Consider the following 16666-nt stretch of genomic DNA (forward strand, 5'->3'; position numbering starts at 1 on the left):
TAGATTTGTGATACTTTCCCCGATGATAGAATTGAATAGCTTACATTTTGACAGAACTTAATATGGAACATTACAATTGTTGGAAAAGAGCCGCAATTTAGTGACTTGTATTTGTTTGCTGGGTTCAGTTTCTGGTCGCAGTGAATGAGGAACTCGTCAATTCTGTCTGATGAGTAACGATTTATGTTGTGCATCCTCTTTCTTGGGTCGACCAACGATTGGAAGTAATTTGTCATGAACTCGCGCGCAATGATTTCGTAAGAGACTGTTGCTTTATTGTGCTTATGGTTCTTTATGTCCTGCAATGTCTGCTCTAGGTTGTAGCCGAACATAGTCATCCTTGTTGAGATGTAGTCATGATTATAGCGAAACCTTGCAACTCTTTCTTCGTAGATTCTTACGAATGAGCCAATCCATGGATGGGTCGAGAGATCATCAATGGAAATCCTTGTTTGAGGGTTCTTATCTAATAGTCGTTTGAATAAGTCCATTAATGAAGGAGATAGGTTTGGAGGGTATTGTATATCACGTAAGATTATGTTGTGAGCAAGTCTTGTGTAGTTTGTATCGGAAAAAGGAAGACGACCACAAACCATCGCATAAAGTACAATTCCGCAGCTCCAAATATCGGAGGAAAATGAGTATTTTTGTCCCATTATCAATTCTGGTGATGCATACATAGGAGATCCGCATTGAGTATTCATAATCTGTCCATCATCTGGATTTCGACTAAATCCGAAATCAATTAAACGGATATTTTTGTTAATATCAAATAGTATATTCTCGGCTTTAATATCGCGATGAGCAATGTTGCACTTCTTTTGTAAAAATTTCATTACAACAATTAATTGGGCAAATACTGGAGCTGCATCTTGTTCACTAAAAGGTCCATATTGGTTAATATAGTTTAAAAGTGTGCCATTATGCGCGTATTCCATGACTAAATAGGTACAATCTGTGTCATGAATAACATCATAGAAATCTGCAATATATGGATGTTTGACTCTTCTCATTATTCTAACTTCCCTGTCAATAATAGGTTTTGGAGTGCCATTGCGAATATCTAAATTTTTTGGGATCATTTTTATTGCAACAACGGATCCTGTAGTATTATGAATGGCCATAAATACTTTCGCAAATGCTCCACTACCAATGTTGGACTGAATGCTATAATCTCCTAGGACAGGAGATGGTTTCATTTATGTGCTAAAATTTGTGATGTATTTTATCGTTGACAGAAATTTTGGTTCGTGATTTAATTTCTTGAAGATGTAAATGATAAATAGTATATATTGAAAACAATCAGCCAATTTTTTAATAAAGATTTTAAAATTGAGAAGCATTCAATTGCATTTTCTGAAAGTGTGTAAGGTTTGTAGATATTATTTATCTATTGATTTTTGACCAATAATTTATTTTTACAAAAATTTAATTGAATATAATTCAAAATATTAAACAATCATTTTAGAATATATTAACGTAGATAAGCATAATCAATGATTTTATTAAATAAAAATTGAATGATTTACATTTGTTGTAAAAATTTTTATCTGCAAACAGTCATATTATTATTTCTCTTGCCTTTAAATCAATTGAACATACTATACTTGTGATTTCCGTCACTTAAAATTATTGATAAATCATGATAATTTTTAGTTTTCCAAATAACTAATTTATCGACCCTTATTTTACTGATAAAACATAATATTGTGAAATGCGCTAATTGTCTGACCATTTTTAGCTTATTTTCATAATCTCAAATTTAATTTTCCATTTCAAAAGATGGTTATATTGTAGATTAGCACTCCTCTATTCTATGCTTTGAAATTTATAGTATCTAGAAGATACATCAATAATTTAATTAAATTGTATTACTTCACTCTATAATCAATTTGTTTCCCTTCCAATAAATAAGAAAAGTTAATTTTGTAGATCAATGGAAAGAGTGATCTCCATTAACAATTATATCAAAGAGTTTACGTATTCTTCGATAAATTATCGGTGAAATCGATTTTAGTTATATTTTAATTACAAATTGTCGATATAGTATTGTGTTTTAACATCGATATTTTCTTAAAAATCAAATATTTTTAATTAAAAATCCAAATTTTTTATGAATTTTGTAAAATCATTAAAAAATGTTCAGAGTTGATCGATCTTTTGGTCCTTGGACAATTCCAAAGGAACATATTTTTTATGAATCAGAGCTTTCTTTTGCCTTCGTTAATCTCAGACCAGCATGCGAAGGACACGTTTTGATTTCTCCAAAGCGAGTTGTACAATTTTTTGATTTATTAACAGATGCAGAAAAATTAGATCTATTAAACACAGCAACTCATGTTCGTGATACTATGAAAGCATCAATGCACACAGAAGGATGCGCAATGACAATTCAAGATGGACCTGCAGCTGGCCAAACAGTTCCTCATGTTCATTTTCACGTAATACCTCGTAACTTCCCTACAAAGTTTTCTTCTTCTCCGGATTTATCCTTCGAAACACGTTGCGAAACTTCAAATAAATATAGAAAATTCTTTGGATACTAAATCTTCATTACAGAAACAAGCACTTACTTTTCCATCAAATATCTGTTTTGATATAAATATTTTGGTCAAATAAAATATGATAAAATTGTTTTTATAGTTTTATTTTTTCGTTTTCAGCAGATATTCAAGATGTCGGCACCATATACCAGACGATATCGGAAAATACAATTATTAAACCAAAAATGCATCATATAACATCCGATCCTCATGCTTATGCTAAGAACCCGTAAATTTAAAACGATTCAAGAGAAAAATTAATTTTAAAATGTTATTTCATACTTCTTCAAGAAATAACACAATTGAGTTACAAAAATGTTTTTTTTTTCACATACCTGAATCCTTCTAAGTAACATATCCTTAAAAAACTAAAAAAAATCAGAAATCATCAACATTTTAATATCATATTGTAATGTTCATATCACTCTCTAACCCAACAAATAATTTAAAATTATTCTCTTGTTGCTCCATGATCAATGAGGTACTGATATGTAACAGTTCCGAATTTCGAAGCGTAGAATAGAGGAGTTCCGTGATTTGTACGAATATTAACATCTGCTCCGTGTTCAACCAAGATTTTAATCAAATCAAAGTTATTATTCTTCAAAGCGATCAAAAGAGGTGTCCATGTCTGAAGAATTTCATCATCATGCTTGAGATTGCACAATTTCGGATTAGATTCGACGAGATATTCAACACTTGCAATATCTCCTGCTTCTGTAGCTCTAAAGATATCATCTATGAAGTTCTTTGGCTTAACAAGTGGTTTGGTAAACGCTGCTTCACGCCATTTTGTATTATCTGCCTTAAGAGTCTGATTATAAGTTTTAACTTCTTTGTATTTTTCTTTAAGGATCTTGAACTCGTTAACCCAATGCGGATTTCTCTTCTTGTATGCTTCAAGCTTAGTAACTTCTTTCGTTAAGTCTTCTGCAAGAATTGTATTTCTTTGGTATCTTTCGTATTGAGATAAGATAGTTCCTTTGAGCTTCTCTATGTCTTCTTCAAGCTCTTGGACATGCAAGCTCTTTGGAGGAGGTGGAGCTAAGAATGGCTGAGTGCAAAGTTGAGTAATGATGGGAAATCCTTCAATTCCTTTTAACGCTTCAAGAGCCTCACCACCTGAGATATTGCCGCAGTTTAAAAACATAAGTAATCCGATTCCGGATTCTCCTAAAAATTTAATATGCAATTTAAGAGCTCTGTTGGCTTCTTCTGGCGTTAAAATTCTATTTGCATTCTTTAAAACACGACCTATTAATGCGGCAGGTAATGAAAAGAAATTTTCATTTTTCATAAACATTTCGAGATTCTTAATGAGAATTTCATCGAAATTTTTCGGATCTGGATTTTGTTTGAGGTTTTTTTTAATTTGATCAATCGTCGTTTGAACTTGAGCTTCAGGAGATACCTTTTCCTTCGATAAAGACATTGTCACTTTTTATTTGCGAAAATGTCACTTTTGATAATTTCGCATATATTTTCTCCAAAAAATAATTGATGAAAGGATCAATCCTTATTTTCATAGAATAATACTATTTTATTAGCATCTTCTTTGCTCCTTTTCACTTGCTAAGTTTGAATGTCATAATTATTACTTATCATATTCATACATTTAGTCATTATATTTATGTAAATTTATGTATTATCTGTATAATTATTTTACATAAGCACATCTATATAATGCTTCACGATCAGTTTCTCTATAAAATTCCGCATGAATTAAGTAATGAAAAATGAAAATTAAATTTGTTAATTGTGGTTGTTTTGGATAGACAATTTTACATAAATGATACTATAGAGAAAGAATAGATAGTATTTTAGCCTTCAAGGGCAAAGTTCAGTTATTTCATAAAAAATCTTTATTATTTGGGTGATAAAAATAACATTAATATATAATAAACTACATATAACTGTGACTGAAGCAGTAATGATCGCAGTTGGGAACCTTTTGAAATTTTCAAATTAAATTTAACTAAATTCTCATTTTAGTTTGAAGAATTTCTTAATTTGAGGAAGCTCTGGTATCTGATCCTGATTTACATCAAATTTATTTGTATCATCAATATTCAATTCAGATTCGCCGTATCTAGATGATACCTGAGCATCTTTTGGTCCATCGAATTTACAGTTAGTGATATTAACTACTTGGTAAACTGATTCGAGCGAAATTGAATGTGCCTGCTCATCACAATGGTTCAAAACAAAGTTACATGTATCAAACCTAGATTTGTGCATCATATGGAAGCATGTAAAAGCACCACCTCTGCATTGAGCGCTATTATTCAGAAAAGTAGCCATTTTGACAGTTCGTGTAGTTGTTTTGAATGCAAAATCAAAGAAAGCACCTGAAACAAATGCATGGTTATCTACAAAATATGATGTAAGTAAATGACCGCCCGCTCTATCAATTCTCATGGCTCCTGTCCAAAGTTCTGCATGATTTTGGCTAGAATTAGTATTTTGGATCAATGATGAGTCTGATTCATATCTAGTGTCCATGTGGCATCCAGCTGAATATTTTGCGGAATTATTGTAAAATTGGTCGTCATTTAGGTTAATAAAGGCCGATTCTAGTAAATTAATAGCGCCACCAACATTAGAATGGCAATTAGAAAAGACTGACTTGGTAATATTTATCAAACTTGCTCTTCCATATATTGCTGCTCCTCTCTCGGCTACTAAATTAGTAAATATACAATCTTCGATGATGACATTGTCAGATTCTTTTGAAATGATTTGTTTTTCGATTCTTTGATTGGTTTCTTTCACTAATCCATCAATTTTAATAGCAGATCCTATTATTTTATTGAATTTAGTTTGATAAACTTGATATTTTTGTGAAGGAATTCCGCTAAGAATTGTATTTGTTATTTTATTAAATCTTGAAAATGATAAACTGAATGAAATATGCTGATCACTTTGAAAGTTACGTGAGAATAAAGGGCTTGGAAGCACTTTATCTGCAACTAATAAACGAGTAATAGTGAGATTCATTAGTTGCAATATTGAAAAATAAGCAACTCATTGACTAAATTTGAGAGCTAGATTTTCAACCAGATTTCTATATGTTTTTTCCAATATTAGATTTGAGATTCAGAAATTATTATGTAAAATGAGCATTATTTTGACCTGCGTTTGTAATTTTTAGAATTTTAGTTCATTTTAGTTATTGGATTTTAAAAATCTCTAAATATATTTGAAGTTTCAAATATTTGATCTTTAGATAAGCGATCACAAGTAAAATCATTGATAAATATCGATTATCTTAATAAGTTTAATTGGAACCAGACATAGATGTTCATATAATCTAATGAAAAACAACTGGCACAATTTTATTTCTCGACTTGTAATAATCTGTTTGCAAAATTATTTGAACCATATAAACACTTATCGAATGTATATTTAGTGTTTATTGAATCAGACTTCAAAAACCTCATGTGAAATTTGAATACATATAAAAATCAACAATTCAAGTAAAATGAAGAGGAGGATAAGTTGAATATTTATAGAATATTATTATAATCCATTTTCTGCGTATCCAAATAGCAAAGATTTATGCTTCTTTTTGAGATGTTTACAAGAGACCATTTAAATAGGTGAAGTCAATAATTTGTATATAATTTATGTGTATTAATACAATACTCTAAAAATGAGCCAAATAAAAAAAAGTTTATCTTATATTTAAAAACATGATTTGATATGAATATATTTATTTACATCATGCAAAGATTCCAAATATGAAATAAAACAATCATCGATGGCGTAAAATACACGAAAAAAATTGAATAAAAAGTTGTTTCACTTATCAATATGAACTGCTATTTCATCAATGCAGCCCATAAGGAATTCCTCCTGACAATCGGCGACAAGAGCTGCGCCGAGCGTGAGGGCCAACTTATCATTTGGAAGTACGAGAAGGGTCTTCAGAACCAATTCATGCTTTTCAAGGAGCGTTTAGTTAACGCCCTCTCCGGACATCTTCTTGAACCACTCAACCAGGAGGTCGGCTCAATTGTTATCCAAGACGGCGTTTACAAACGTGAGGAGAAGTGGGCATACTATCCAGATATGACAATCCGCAACTCCAAGGGCCTCGTTCTCGACGTCCAGGGTGGCCGTTTCGAAGAAGGCACACCAATCATTCTTTGGAATTCCAACGGCACAGAGCAGCAGAAGTGGATTCCATGCACAGTCCTTGTCACAGGCAGAAAGCACAAGAAGCATCACTCAAAGAAGGAAAAGAAGCCAGAGCCAGCTCCAGAACCAGCTGAGGAGAAGAAGGAGAGCTCATCTGATGACGAAAAGAAGAAGAAGGGATTCTTCGAGAAGGTCGCTGATAAGATCTCTGACGCTCTCTCATCATCTTCATCATCTGATGATGAAAAGAAGGACGCTCCAGAGGGAGAAAAGAAGCACCGCAAGCGCAGACATCACACAAAGGATGGCTCTAAGTACAGACATCGCAAGCACCACTCTCACTCAAAGGAAGGAGAAAAGTAAATTCGTATGAATAAAATTTTCCATTTCATGAAGTTATATTCCAACATTTACAATAATATTCAATATTTTAGTAATTAATCCACTTTCCTTTGATATCTGAAGCAAAATATTAGAGAATCATTAGTGAAATATTTCAATCAAACGAAATTACAGAAAGATTTATGAATTTCTCATGAAGTTAGATTACAATGTTTAATTTCTTGCATGTTCATGCATATTAATCCCAATGTCTTATACGTCTTTAACGTAAGACCTTTATAAATCTACATTCTTTTTCAAATTCATGCTATCTATAAAATATTATGTCATTATTAAGAGAATAGTCACATCGTCTATAATTATGATAAATTACTATCAGATCAATTGTTATTTGATGAGAACCAAATCAATTGAACTATTTGTTCAAAATTACAGTAAAGATTATAGAGACAATGCAATCACACTTATCATTCGACAAAACAATAGTGTATATCATCTTCTATTCCAAATATTCCGATGAGATAAGGTAGTTTTGTAATATTTCCTTCATTTTGTTAAGATTCATTTCGATAGCAATATACGGGGTTCTTGAAATAAGATTCCGATTCTCATCAAGAATTTCAAACTTTCTTTACATAAAAGTGCCATCTCATTTTTTCAAATGTCTTCCTCTGAAGAAGAAATTGAGACTAACATCGAAACTGAAGATGGAATTCTTACAACCAAGAATGTCAAAGTCGATTATAAAAATTTGGAAGCTCAAGGCGCAGAAATCAAATTATCCGACGATGAATTAACGATTCAAAAAAATACTAAACCCAAAAAAGTAGCATTCGATGCTCCAGCTCCATCACCATCAAAACAATATGATGCAAAATCCGTTGCTTCCACAGCATCAAAAGCATCAAGAATTTCTAAGAAATCCACTGCTAGTAAGATAGAAATCGAGAACGACCGTCTTTCCGTTATGATTAATAATCTTGGTTTGAATGAGGATGAAATTAACTTCCAAAGTCAACAACAGGCAGAAGCACGCTACAAGAAAATGGTTGAGAAGAAGTTTAAAGTTTTCATAGAGAATAGCGAGAAGATTAGAAAGAGTAACGAAACTTCAGAAAGAAATAATATCAGTATTGAAGAATTATATAAAATGCCTCGTCATAAACTACTTTACGAGAATGAAAAGCTTAAAGTTAGAATCCAGAGCTTAGAGAAACAAAGAAAAGAACTGGATGAAAAATTCATCACTCTAAGTAAAAGACTTGAGCAGCTCAGCTAAATTACCACTTTACTTTGTTGCGTTTATTGATTTGATTTTATTTGGTAAATATATATTTTTATTTTTTCAAATTTTTATCCCGATTTGGAAATCATGATTTTTGTTTCTTTTCTATATCATGCGTTTCTTAGAATCTAAGAATGTGTTGTATTGGATGTTGATAATATTTATAACAATAAACAAGATCATCACTGCTTTTTCACCTGAAAGTCAAAGCCAGATTGCAGTAGAAGAGACGAAATTGTGACTATAAGAAAAATTAAAACTTTCAATTCCCATTTCATCTGGTACTCATGATATCTGCAAAGTATCCAAGCAATTGAAGAGAGAGCTTTTTCAAAGTCATTATTTATAGATCGATAGATCAAATAATTTCTTTCTAAAACATCCATTCTATAAGGTCGCCAAAAAAAAGTGCGGAAATTAAAAACCGCAGTTTGAGTACTTTCTGAGAGTCTGTTTGTCAGAAAGTATACATTTGTAAACTTTCTGACACTAAAATTTTTTTGGTCCTTTCAAAGTTTTTGACAATGTCAAAAAGTATACATCGGGGCTCTCAATTTTCCTCTCAAACGGCGGTTTTTTAAAAACGCTCATTTTTTCATCGACCTTATACTGTTTGTTTTTTCATTTTTGATAAGGATTTGACAAATGTCAAAAATTCTTTTATCGTTTACGATTTTTGACATTTTTGATTGAATTTTCTCAGAAATGACATCCAAAGAAGATGATAATATCCAATCAAAACAGCCACTAAGATCAACGGCTGTTACAATATACAAAGATTGGGTACACTCATCTGTGACTGTTTTTGGGATGGTTCCAAAATTTGAACCATTTGAAGCTAACATTATCACTCAAACAAGCACAGGGTTTCTTTTTGGATGTATTCCAAGCAATAGAACGCAATCTCCTCAAGCAAATCAGTCCTCACCGACACATTTTTGGCATGATATCAGTGATTTTTCAATAGATCTTGATAAAGTTATCAGAAGTCAATTTGAAAAAGCATTTGGAAAAGTTCAAATGATATTGCAACTCAATCAACCAGTTTCTGAACTAATGAAATACTTAGAAATGGCAAAGCAGAAGAAATCTAAATCACCAAAGCAAGAAAGACTTCTTTTTGAATACTATTCTTACGGAACTCCTCAAATAGAAAACGGAGATTTACATTTTTGCAGCAATAAAGGCTATGAAAAGGTTAATATCAAAGAAATTCTTAACCTAGCCGGTAAAACGTCATGTTTTATATTCGATTGCGACAATTCTGGATCATTACTTCCATATATTAAAGAACAAGATTCAGATATCTACGCATTTTTCTCAGATAGCGATGGAGAATTTATTCCACGATCTAATGGATTGCCAGCTGATCTCTTTACTTCATGTTTAATGACTCCAGCTCAAATGGCCTTATTATGGCATTCGAGGCACTACTTTTGCTTCAAGAATGGTCCATTAACTCCATTGAACACCTCATTCGAAGTTGAGTGCATGTGCGATTTCAAGAAGATCTACGAGAATATCAATACATTACTTCGACATATCGTTGAAGCAATGGCTTACAAGACCATGGGCCACGAAAAATTCATGAAGATATTCAGAAAAGACAGAGTTGTCTCTCAAATTGCGATAAATTTTGTTTTGGCCCAAAGAATATTTTCATTTTTTGAGAAAAAGCCGATTTCTTATCCAGAAATACCAGATATGACAAAGAATTCATTATGGAATAGTTTTGACATGCGAATGGACGCAGAATTGTTCAGAGTCCAGAGGGTTCCTGAATCACTACAAATCCCTTTTTCTGTCTATTTGAACCATGTTTTGACAACTTTAGACAACGCTGTCGTTGTTTCTAAGCCTGAGATAACTTACTTCCCGGAGTTGTCTTTCATATCGTCTATGCTAAACGAAGAATCCCTCCAGGCAAGAGCTTGTACAACACTCGCAAAATACTTGGATAAATCTCCAGATTGTATAAGAATTTCACTTCACTTTTCGGTTGTTCCGAAACTCATTCAAATTTTAAATCAAGGAAAAGTATTGGCATGCATATTCTGTATAATCAAATTGTTTAATTATGAACGTTCTATGTGGAAACATTTCGAAAATGAAAAATCTAACTCTCCAAACTTGCCTTTGGTGCCGATTGTTGAGTGGATAAAAAAGACAAATCCACCAACATTGCCATTGATACTATTAACTTTGTTGACAAAGGACTCTGTAACCGGTGGAAAGAAATTTGTCGAAATGCCATGGAAAGAAATTATTATGCCCTTGTTCAAACACAAACATTCTGATGTGAGAGTATGGGCAATGTTCCTGACTGCAAATATCTGCAAGTATTTGGATGATTCCCAGATTGATGAAATTTTCGAGGCTTCTAAATTGAATATGGATGATGACTGTGAGTTAGAATTGAAATTGGCATCAATACATTTATGCTCTGAGATGTCAAATGGCGAAACAAGCGAAATCCAACTAAAAATATTAAAATACATTTGCCAATTCATATCTTCGTCATTCTATATCATCAGATGCCAAGTCTTATCTGCGATATCGGTATTCTATAGCAAAATTCATAAATTTGGCGAAGAAAATCAGAATGAAGTTCCAAATGACGAAAACTTATTGGCCTTTGATGAATTGGCAAGCCAACAATTAATACTTCTAGCTATTGATCAGCATCCCAGCGTCATGAGTGCAACAAAAGCTGTTTACAATGATATTGCAAACAAAAATGATCCGAAAAAGCCATCAAAAGTCTTCGAATGCTTCAGATATAAACTGTTTGACAAGATTTACAGAATAATTGACAGCACAGATGTCAAAATCAGCACCTGCAACAACGACGTCATTGTCAAACACGTAATAAACGATTTGAAGCCGGTAAAAGAGTTCAAAGACTTCACTCTTGGTCCGACCTTCACTCACAACCAGGAAATTACGACGAACATCTGCATAAATGAGTTTAATAACCTTGTTTACTTCGGAGATTTGAACGGGGAGCTTCACATCAAGCCGTTCAAAGAGAACAGGATCGTTAAAACGGCCAAAATCTCTCCAGTTCAATTGGACCACGTTGAGGTAATCCAAAATAACGGGTTCCCTGTTCTTTTTACTTCGAATTCCAACGGATTCATCCAATCCTATTTAGTGAGGGACACGGATCTCACTCTCACGTCTATTTCCGACAGCGACGTCACTCCTGGACTGAAATGTCGCAAAATTTTCAACGCGAACGACATATCCGGGTTCATGCTTTCTTACTCGGAGAATGCGTCTGACAAGATCCAGGTCTACGATTTGGAGCAGGAAAGAGTTATTCGGACTATTTCAGCTGATGGCTTCGTGAAACATGCCGCTTGGTGCGATACTGGCAGCAATTTGATCGGAATATGCTGCAACAATGAGGAATACTTCAAAATCTACGACATCAGGGAAAATAAGCAAATATACAACATCAAAATCCCAGAGTTTGCTTATCAATACTTGACTGCAGATTACCCGAACATGAAGTACTCCGTTGCATCTAATTTTGGCAAGATCTACTCAGTGGATTTGCTTGGAAGAGACCAAGTTGACTCGCAGTTCTTAGTTTCTGGAGGACAAACAACTTGCTCTTTCTCGATGCAGCCTTGCACGAGGAGATACTTGCTCGGACATGAGAAAGGAGTAACTCTTTTCGATACACAAAATAAAGTAAATAAGACATTGACAAAGTTCTGGAATTTGATTGGATCTGGAACAACCATTGGCCCTGTAACAAGTTCTATATATCATCCAGTCGAAAACAGCATGAATATGATGAGTCAGAGAAATATTGTTGTTATTTATGGAAATAATAAAGAATAAAAATTATTTTTTTTCTGTTTTGTTTTATAAATTTAGAATTATTTTCATTCAAACTATTTTGGAGAAGATATTTAAAATAGCTATTTCCATAGTATGATTTCTGAACTTAGACATCAAGAACTATGCATGACTTATAAGATTAACATATTTAGAATGAGTGATTAGTAAAGACTATGTTATAATCGACAATATTATTCAAAAACTTGTATATTTTCACTTTTTTTGACACGCCGATTACAGTGAAATTCAATCAATGTCTGAAATTTCAAATGAAGAATCTCTTGAAGACATTGCATCTTTACTTGATATTTCATTTGCAAATGAAATGCTTCGAAGGGAAATAGAACTTCAATCACTTGCAAATGGTGAAGAAAACTCAGTAAATTTAAATACAATAGCAAATCCGTTTGTAATGGATTTACTGGACAAACTTGATCGCCATGAAAAGAATTTACTAAAAGAAATCGATCAGATAGTTCTTGAACGAGCAAAACCAGAAGGAATTAAAAAAATATATTCAACAACACCTCAAAATCGCAAAATTATATTACGATCAATCCTTGTTTCTAATTTAATTAATGATCTTGAGCAACAAAAAGAAAAATTAATCAAGGAAAACAAAGAATTACTCGATTTTGTTCAAATGTGTCAATAAAACAAAGTTTATGTAAAACTATCCCATTAATACTAGAATATATATAGTAAAATGTTACTTTTGTCTGTATTCATATAAAAATGTTTAGAATGAAAATTAAATAAAAACGAAGACTAAAATTTGTTTAGTGAATTAAATCAAAAATCGCTCTAATCAGAGCGGTGGTGCCAGTTCTTTCTCTTTTCGGACTCAACCATGTGCATAGCCTGGACTGGGCAGACGGAGTGGCAGAGTGCGCAGCCAATGCACTCATCGTGGTTGACCTTCCACTTGCCATCAATAAGGTGGATGGCCTCGACAGAGTTATCGCGGCAGGAGAGAGCGCATTTACCGCATTGTAAGCATGTTGCATCATCGATTTCGGCGTGGAGTGTCCATGTGATATCGAAGGACTCGCGCTGGACGACGTACTTAGCGCCTAAGCCGCGGAGTTCGGCGAGTGTTGGAACCTTGCGGTCCTGCTTTGTATCCTCTGGGATTGGAACCTGGATTGGGAGTGTCTTCATCTCTGTGTAGTGAGAGAGACGAGCGCGGAGATCTGGGCGGCTCCATGAGTAGAGGTAGAACTGGAGGCCAGCGTTGACTTCGCGGACGATGTCGTATGAGAATCTCTGGATGGCAGAGCACATCTGGAAGACGGATGAACCAGCGTAGAGGTGCTGGAGAGCTGTGTAGCCAGAGCCGATACCACCGATACCGAGGATTGGCATCTCTGGGAACTTGTTGTGGACACGAGAGATCTGGCGGAGGGCGATTGGGCGAACCTGGTCACCGGAAAGACCACCAGAAAGGACGTATTTCTCCTTGCCGACCTGTGGGAGTGGTGTGCCATCTGGCCAGAACTTGGCAATGCCGGAGACTGTGTTGATCATAGCAACACCATCAGCGCCACCTTCGAGAGCTGCCTGAGCAATGTCGATTGGGTCTGTGATGTTTGGTGTAAGCTTGACGAAGAATGGAACTGTTGTTGCCTCCTTGACGTACTGGGAAATACGCTTGACAGAGACTGGGTGTGTGCCGAGAGCCATACCGATCTTGTTCTCTGTGTCGAAGCCACCCTTGCAGCCACCTTCTCCGTGAACTTCGTTAGGGCAGGAAAGGTTGAGTTCGAGGGCATCAGCACCAGCTGCGATGACATCCTTGACGAGGTTCTGCCATCTTTCCTTGGAATCTGATGTAGCGATGGAAGCGACGAGGACGCGGTCTGGGAACTCAGCCTTGAGCTTCTTGATTGTGTCGAGCCAGTATTCCTCTGTGTGCTCTGTCATCATGCAGATGTTGCAGAATGAGCCAGATGGGCCTGGGTTCTCATCAGCCTTGACAATTCTGAAGTCGTTCTCACGGATGACATCCTTTGTTGGAAGGATTGTCTTTGTGACAGCCCAACCCATGCCAGCCTTGAAGCAGTTGCGGATGCACTCGTATGTGCCGGAGACTGGAGCGGATGAGATACCAGATGGGTTCTTGAACTTCATGCCGCAGAACTCTGTTTCGAGGGAAACGTGGTCGACTTCTGTCTCGAAGCATGGGATCTCGCGCTTCTCGCCGAGGTAGTCAGCGATCATGCGGGCAGCTGTTCTGGCATCGTTGACAGCTTCGACAACTGTGAGTGACTGAGCGAGGTCACCACCGACGAAGAGCATGTCTTGGCCATCGACCTTCTGGACGTTGATCTTGCCTGGGATGAGCTCTGAGTGCTTGCCGATCTTAGCACCGAAAGCAAGGATGACTGTATCGAACTTGCGTGTGATGAATTCGTCTAAGCCGCGGTACTGGCCGTTGTTGTTTTCCTGAAGACGGAATGTGATTGTGCCGTTATCGATGGCTGTTGGCTGAACAAGGGAAAGGAATTCGACACCTTGTTCAAGGAGTTCGTGTAATTCGGCTGGGTGAGCGCGCATGCCCTTGAAGTCCTTACGGAAGGCAACTGTGACGTTACCACCAAGGCGGGAGGCAGCAGAAGCGCAGTCCATAGCTGTATCACCAGCACCGAGGACGCAGACCTTCTTGCCTGTGAAGTCTGGGAGTTTCTCGCCATTCTTGAGCTTGAGGACGCCGCAAACTTGGCGGAGGAAGTCCTTGGATGTAAGAGCGCCTTCGCATGGGAAGTCTGGAACGATTTCTTCTGGACGGCCGAAAGCGAGGAAGACTGCCTGGTATCCTTGCTTCTTGAGGTCTTCAACTGTGAAGTCCTTGCCTAAGCTCTTGCCGAGCTGGAACTCGACGCCTGTATCTTTGGCCATCTGAACTTCCCACTCGATATCTTCTGTTGGAAGACGTGTTGGGATGAGCTCTGACATGAGAAGACCACCAGCAAAGTTGTCAGCTTCGAAGATTGTAACTGGGAATCCGAGACGGCGAAGGAAGACACCGCATGAGATACCAGCTGGGCCAGCACCGACGATAGCGACCTTCTTGCCATTGGATGGTGGGCATATTGGCTTGATCTTGAGCTCACGGAACTTGCGGAGTGCGAATTGTTGGATCTTGGATGTCTTGATTGGGCCTTCAAGGGAGTTGTTCAAGTTGCAGCCACCAGCGCATGTTTCTTCGATGGCGCAAAGAGCACCTGTAGAGAGTGGCATTGGGTTCTGGCTAAGAACGACCTTGCCGGCATAGTACCAGTTCTTAACTGATGCGGCGTGAACGTATTCTCTAACGTCGACATTAGCTGGGCAGCATGTATTGCATGGTGGGTTGTAGCAGAAAATGCAGCGGGAGGCCTCTTTGACGATATCGTCTTCTGTTGGAGATGGTCTTGGCTCAAAACCAAGAATCTTTCCGAATTTGTTATGGACGAGGTCCTTGCGAGCGCAGCGTGCCTCACAGGTCGAGCGAATAGTAACCTTGCTATCCTCTATATCCATTACTAAGGTAATAATGAAGTGAAAAATCCAAAGGCGCTTTCAATTTATATTTCTGAGCCATATCGCTTTCATCGTTTTCTTTCAATGGTTTTGAAATTTCTGTAAATACTCAGTGTATCAGGAATGTAATTAAATTGTTGTTTATTTCAATAATTTGATAAAAATTTGTATTAACGATAAAGAAATAACCGATTATTTTATTCTTAATATACACAGTGTGAGGAATAAGAATTTAATAATTCAGATATAAATTCTCAAAATTTTTATAATGAAATTTGACTATACGATACTTTTTCTCTTTCTTTAACTAAAACAATTCAAGCATTTCTGAAATTTACTTTCGTTTCAAATTTGAACTCCTTGTCAATTTTATTTTTCTTTTACTTGACCTGTAATTAATAATCTTGGAGAAATTGAACCTTACAAGCAATGATTAGTCTACCCAATCCAGAGCATCTATGCATTAAATATCAAATAAATTAGGATTTACAGGTCCAGTCAATTCACCTCGTATTTATCCTGTTTCTGACAACACATGTTTAAAAGAGAGATTATTATACTAAAAATGTTGCTAAAGCTGATGCTTTTCTGTAATTAAGTCGTTGTTTTATTTAATTTCAGTTCTTCCTCGGTCAATAATTAGTATTTTTTAATATTGAAGTGCAAATTCAATTACAATATCAATGGTCTATTTCATCAAATTGTGATTTTATAAAAATTTGTTTGGAATTGACAGAAATTGATATTGTTTTGCTTTTAATGATTGATTAATGAACAACAAACTGAGGAAAGATTAAGTTTGGAAATCTTACTAAGTAGATAATGAAATTATTAAGATTACCTTTCTAAGGTAGTCACAAAATCTAAGTAGTGAGTCTCTCAAAAATTGAACCGTACTCCATACAAAATTTGTGTACCCTCACTACTTAGATTTTGTGGCCTTCAATTGAGAGGTTAGTTTTGATAGAGCACGTTATAAAAT

The 16666-nt window shown here is 35.6% G+C and overlaps 8 protein-coding genes across 8 annotated transcripts, besides 2 other annotated features; 5 read left to right on the top strand and 3 right to left on the bottom strand.

The window, feature by feature from the left end:
* Window positions 1–29: 29 nt before the first annotated feature.
* Window positions 30–70: a mobile genetic element.
* Window positions 30–70: a terminal%2Cinverted (terminal inverted repeat of ISTv3 transposon ID:TVAGG3_0073480).
* A 2043-nt stretch (window positions 71–2113) lies between these two features.
* Window positions 2114–2579, top strand: TVAGG3_0073490 (bis(5'-adenosyl)-triphosphatase protein; the record flags this gene model as incomplete). Its single annotated transcript, XM_001326003.2, has 1 exon — window positions 2139–2546. The coding sequence occupies one exon, from the start codon at window positions 2139–2141 to the stop codon at window positions 2544–2546; it is 408 nt and encodes a 135-aa protein (XP_001326038.1).
* A 345-nt stretch (window positions 2580–2924) lies between these two features.
* TVAGG3_0073500 (Ankyrin repeat family) lies at window positions 2925–3980 on the bottom strand (the record flags this gene model as incomplete). The annotated part of the gene is made up of 1 exon (XM_001326002.1): window positions 2995–3975. One exon carries the CDS (start codon window positions 3973–3975, stop codon window positions 2995–2997), a length of 981 nt encoding a protein of 326 aa, XP_001326037.1.
* A 178-nt stretch (window positions 3981–4158) lies between these two features.
* On the bottom strand, window positions 4159–5585 carry TVAGG3_0073510 (pectin lyase-like family; the record flags this gene model as incomplete). The annotated part of the gene is made up of 1 exon (XM_001326001.1): window positions 4527–5540. The coding sequence occupies one exon, from the start codon at window positions 5538–5540 to the stop codon at window positions 4527–4529; it is 1014 nt and encodes a 337-aa protein (XP_001326036.1).
* Window positions 5586–6346: 761 nt separating this feature from the next.
* On the top strand, window positions 6347–7097 carry TVAGG3_0073520 (beta/gamma crystallin family; the record flags this gene model as incomplete). Its single annotated transcript, XM_001326000.2, has 1 exon — window positions 6357–7046. One exon carries the CDS (start codon window positions 6357–6359, stop codon window positions 7044–7046), a length of 690 nt encoding a protein of 229 aa, XP_001326035.1.
* Window positions 7098–7680: 583 nt separating this feature from the next.
* On the top strand, window positions 7681–8323 carry TVAGG3_0073530 (uncharacterized protein; the record flags this gene model as incomplete). Its single annotated transcript, XM_001325999.1, has 1 exon — window positions 7687–8304. One exon carries the CDS (start codon window positions 7687–7689, stop codon window positions 8302–8304), a length of 618 nt encoding a protein of 205 aa, XP_001326034.1.
* A 268-nt stretch (window positions 8324–8591) lies between these two features.
* Window positions 8592–12186, top strand: TVAGG3_0073540 (TOR signaling; the record flags this gene model as incomplete). The annotated part of the gene is made up of 1 exon (XM_001325998.1): window positions 9016–12162. The coding sequence occupies one exon, from the start codon at window positions 9016–9018 to the stop codon at window positions 12160–12162; it is 3147 nt and encodes a 1048-aa protein (XP_001326033.1).
* A 205-nt stretch (window positions 12187–12391) lies between these two features.
* TVAGG3_0073550 (uncharacterized protein) lies at window positions 12392–12875 on the top strand (the record flags this gene model as incomplete). The annotated part of the gene is made up of 1 exon (XM_001325997.1): window positions 12416–12817. One exon carries the CDS (start codon window positions 12416–12418, stop codon window positions 12815–12817), a length of 402 nt encoding a protein of 133 aa, XP_001326032.1.
* A 75-nt stretch (window positions 12876–12950) lies between these two features.
* On the bottom strand, window positions 12951–15699 carry TVAGG3_0073560 (dihydropyrimidine dehydrogenase (NADP+) protein; the record flags this gene model as incomplete). Its single annotated transcript, XM_001325995.2, has 1 exon — window positions 12967–15684. The coding sequence occupies one exon, from the start codon at window positions 15682–15684 to the stop codon at window positions 12967–12969; it is 2718 nt and encodes a 905-aa protein (XP_001326030.2).
* Between the last annotated feature and the right edge of the window lie 967 nt (window positions 15700–16666).

This window comes from Trichomonas vaginalis, chromosome IV, assembly GCF_026262505.1.
Source record: "Trichomonas vaginalis G3 chromosome IV, whole genome shotgun sequence".
NCBI classification, from domain to species: domain Eukaryota; phylum Parabasalia; order Trichomonadida; family Trichomonadidae; genus Trichomonas; species Trichomonas vaginalis.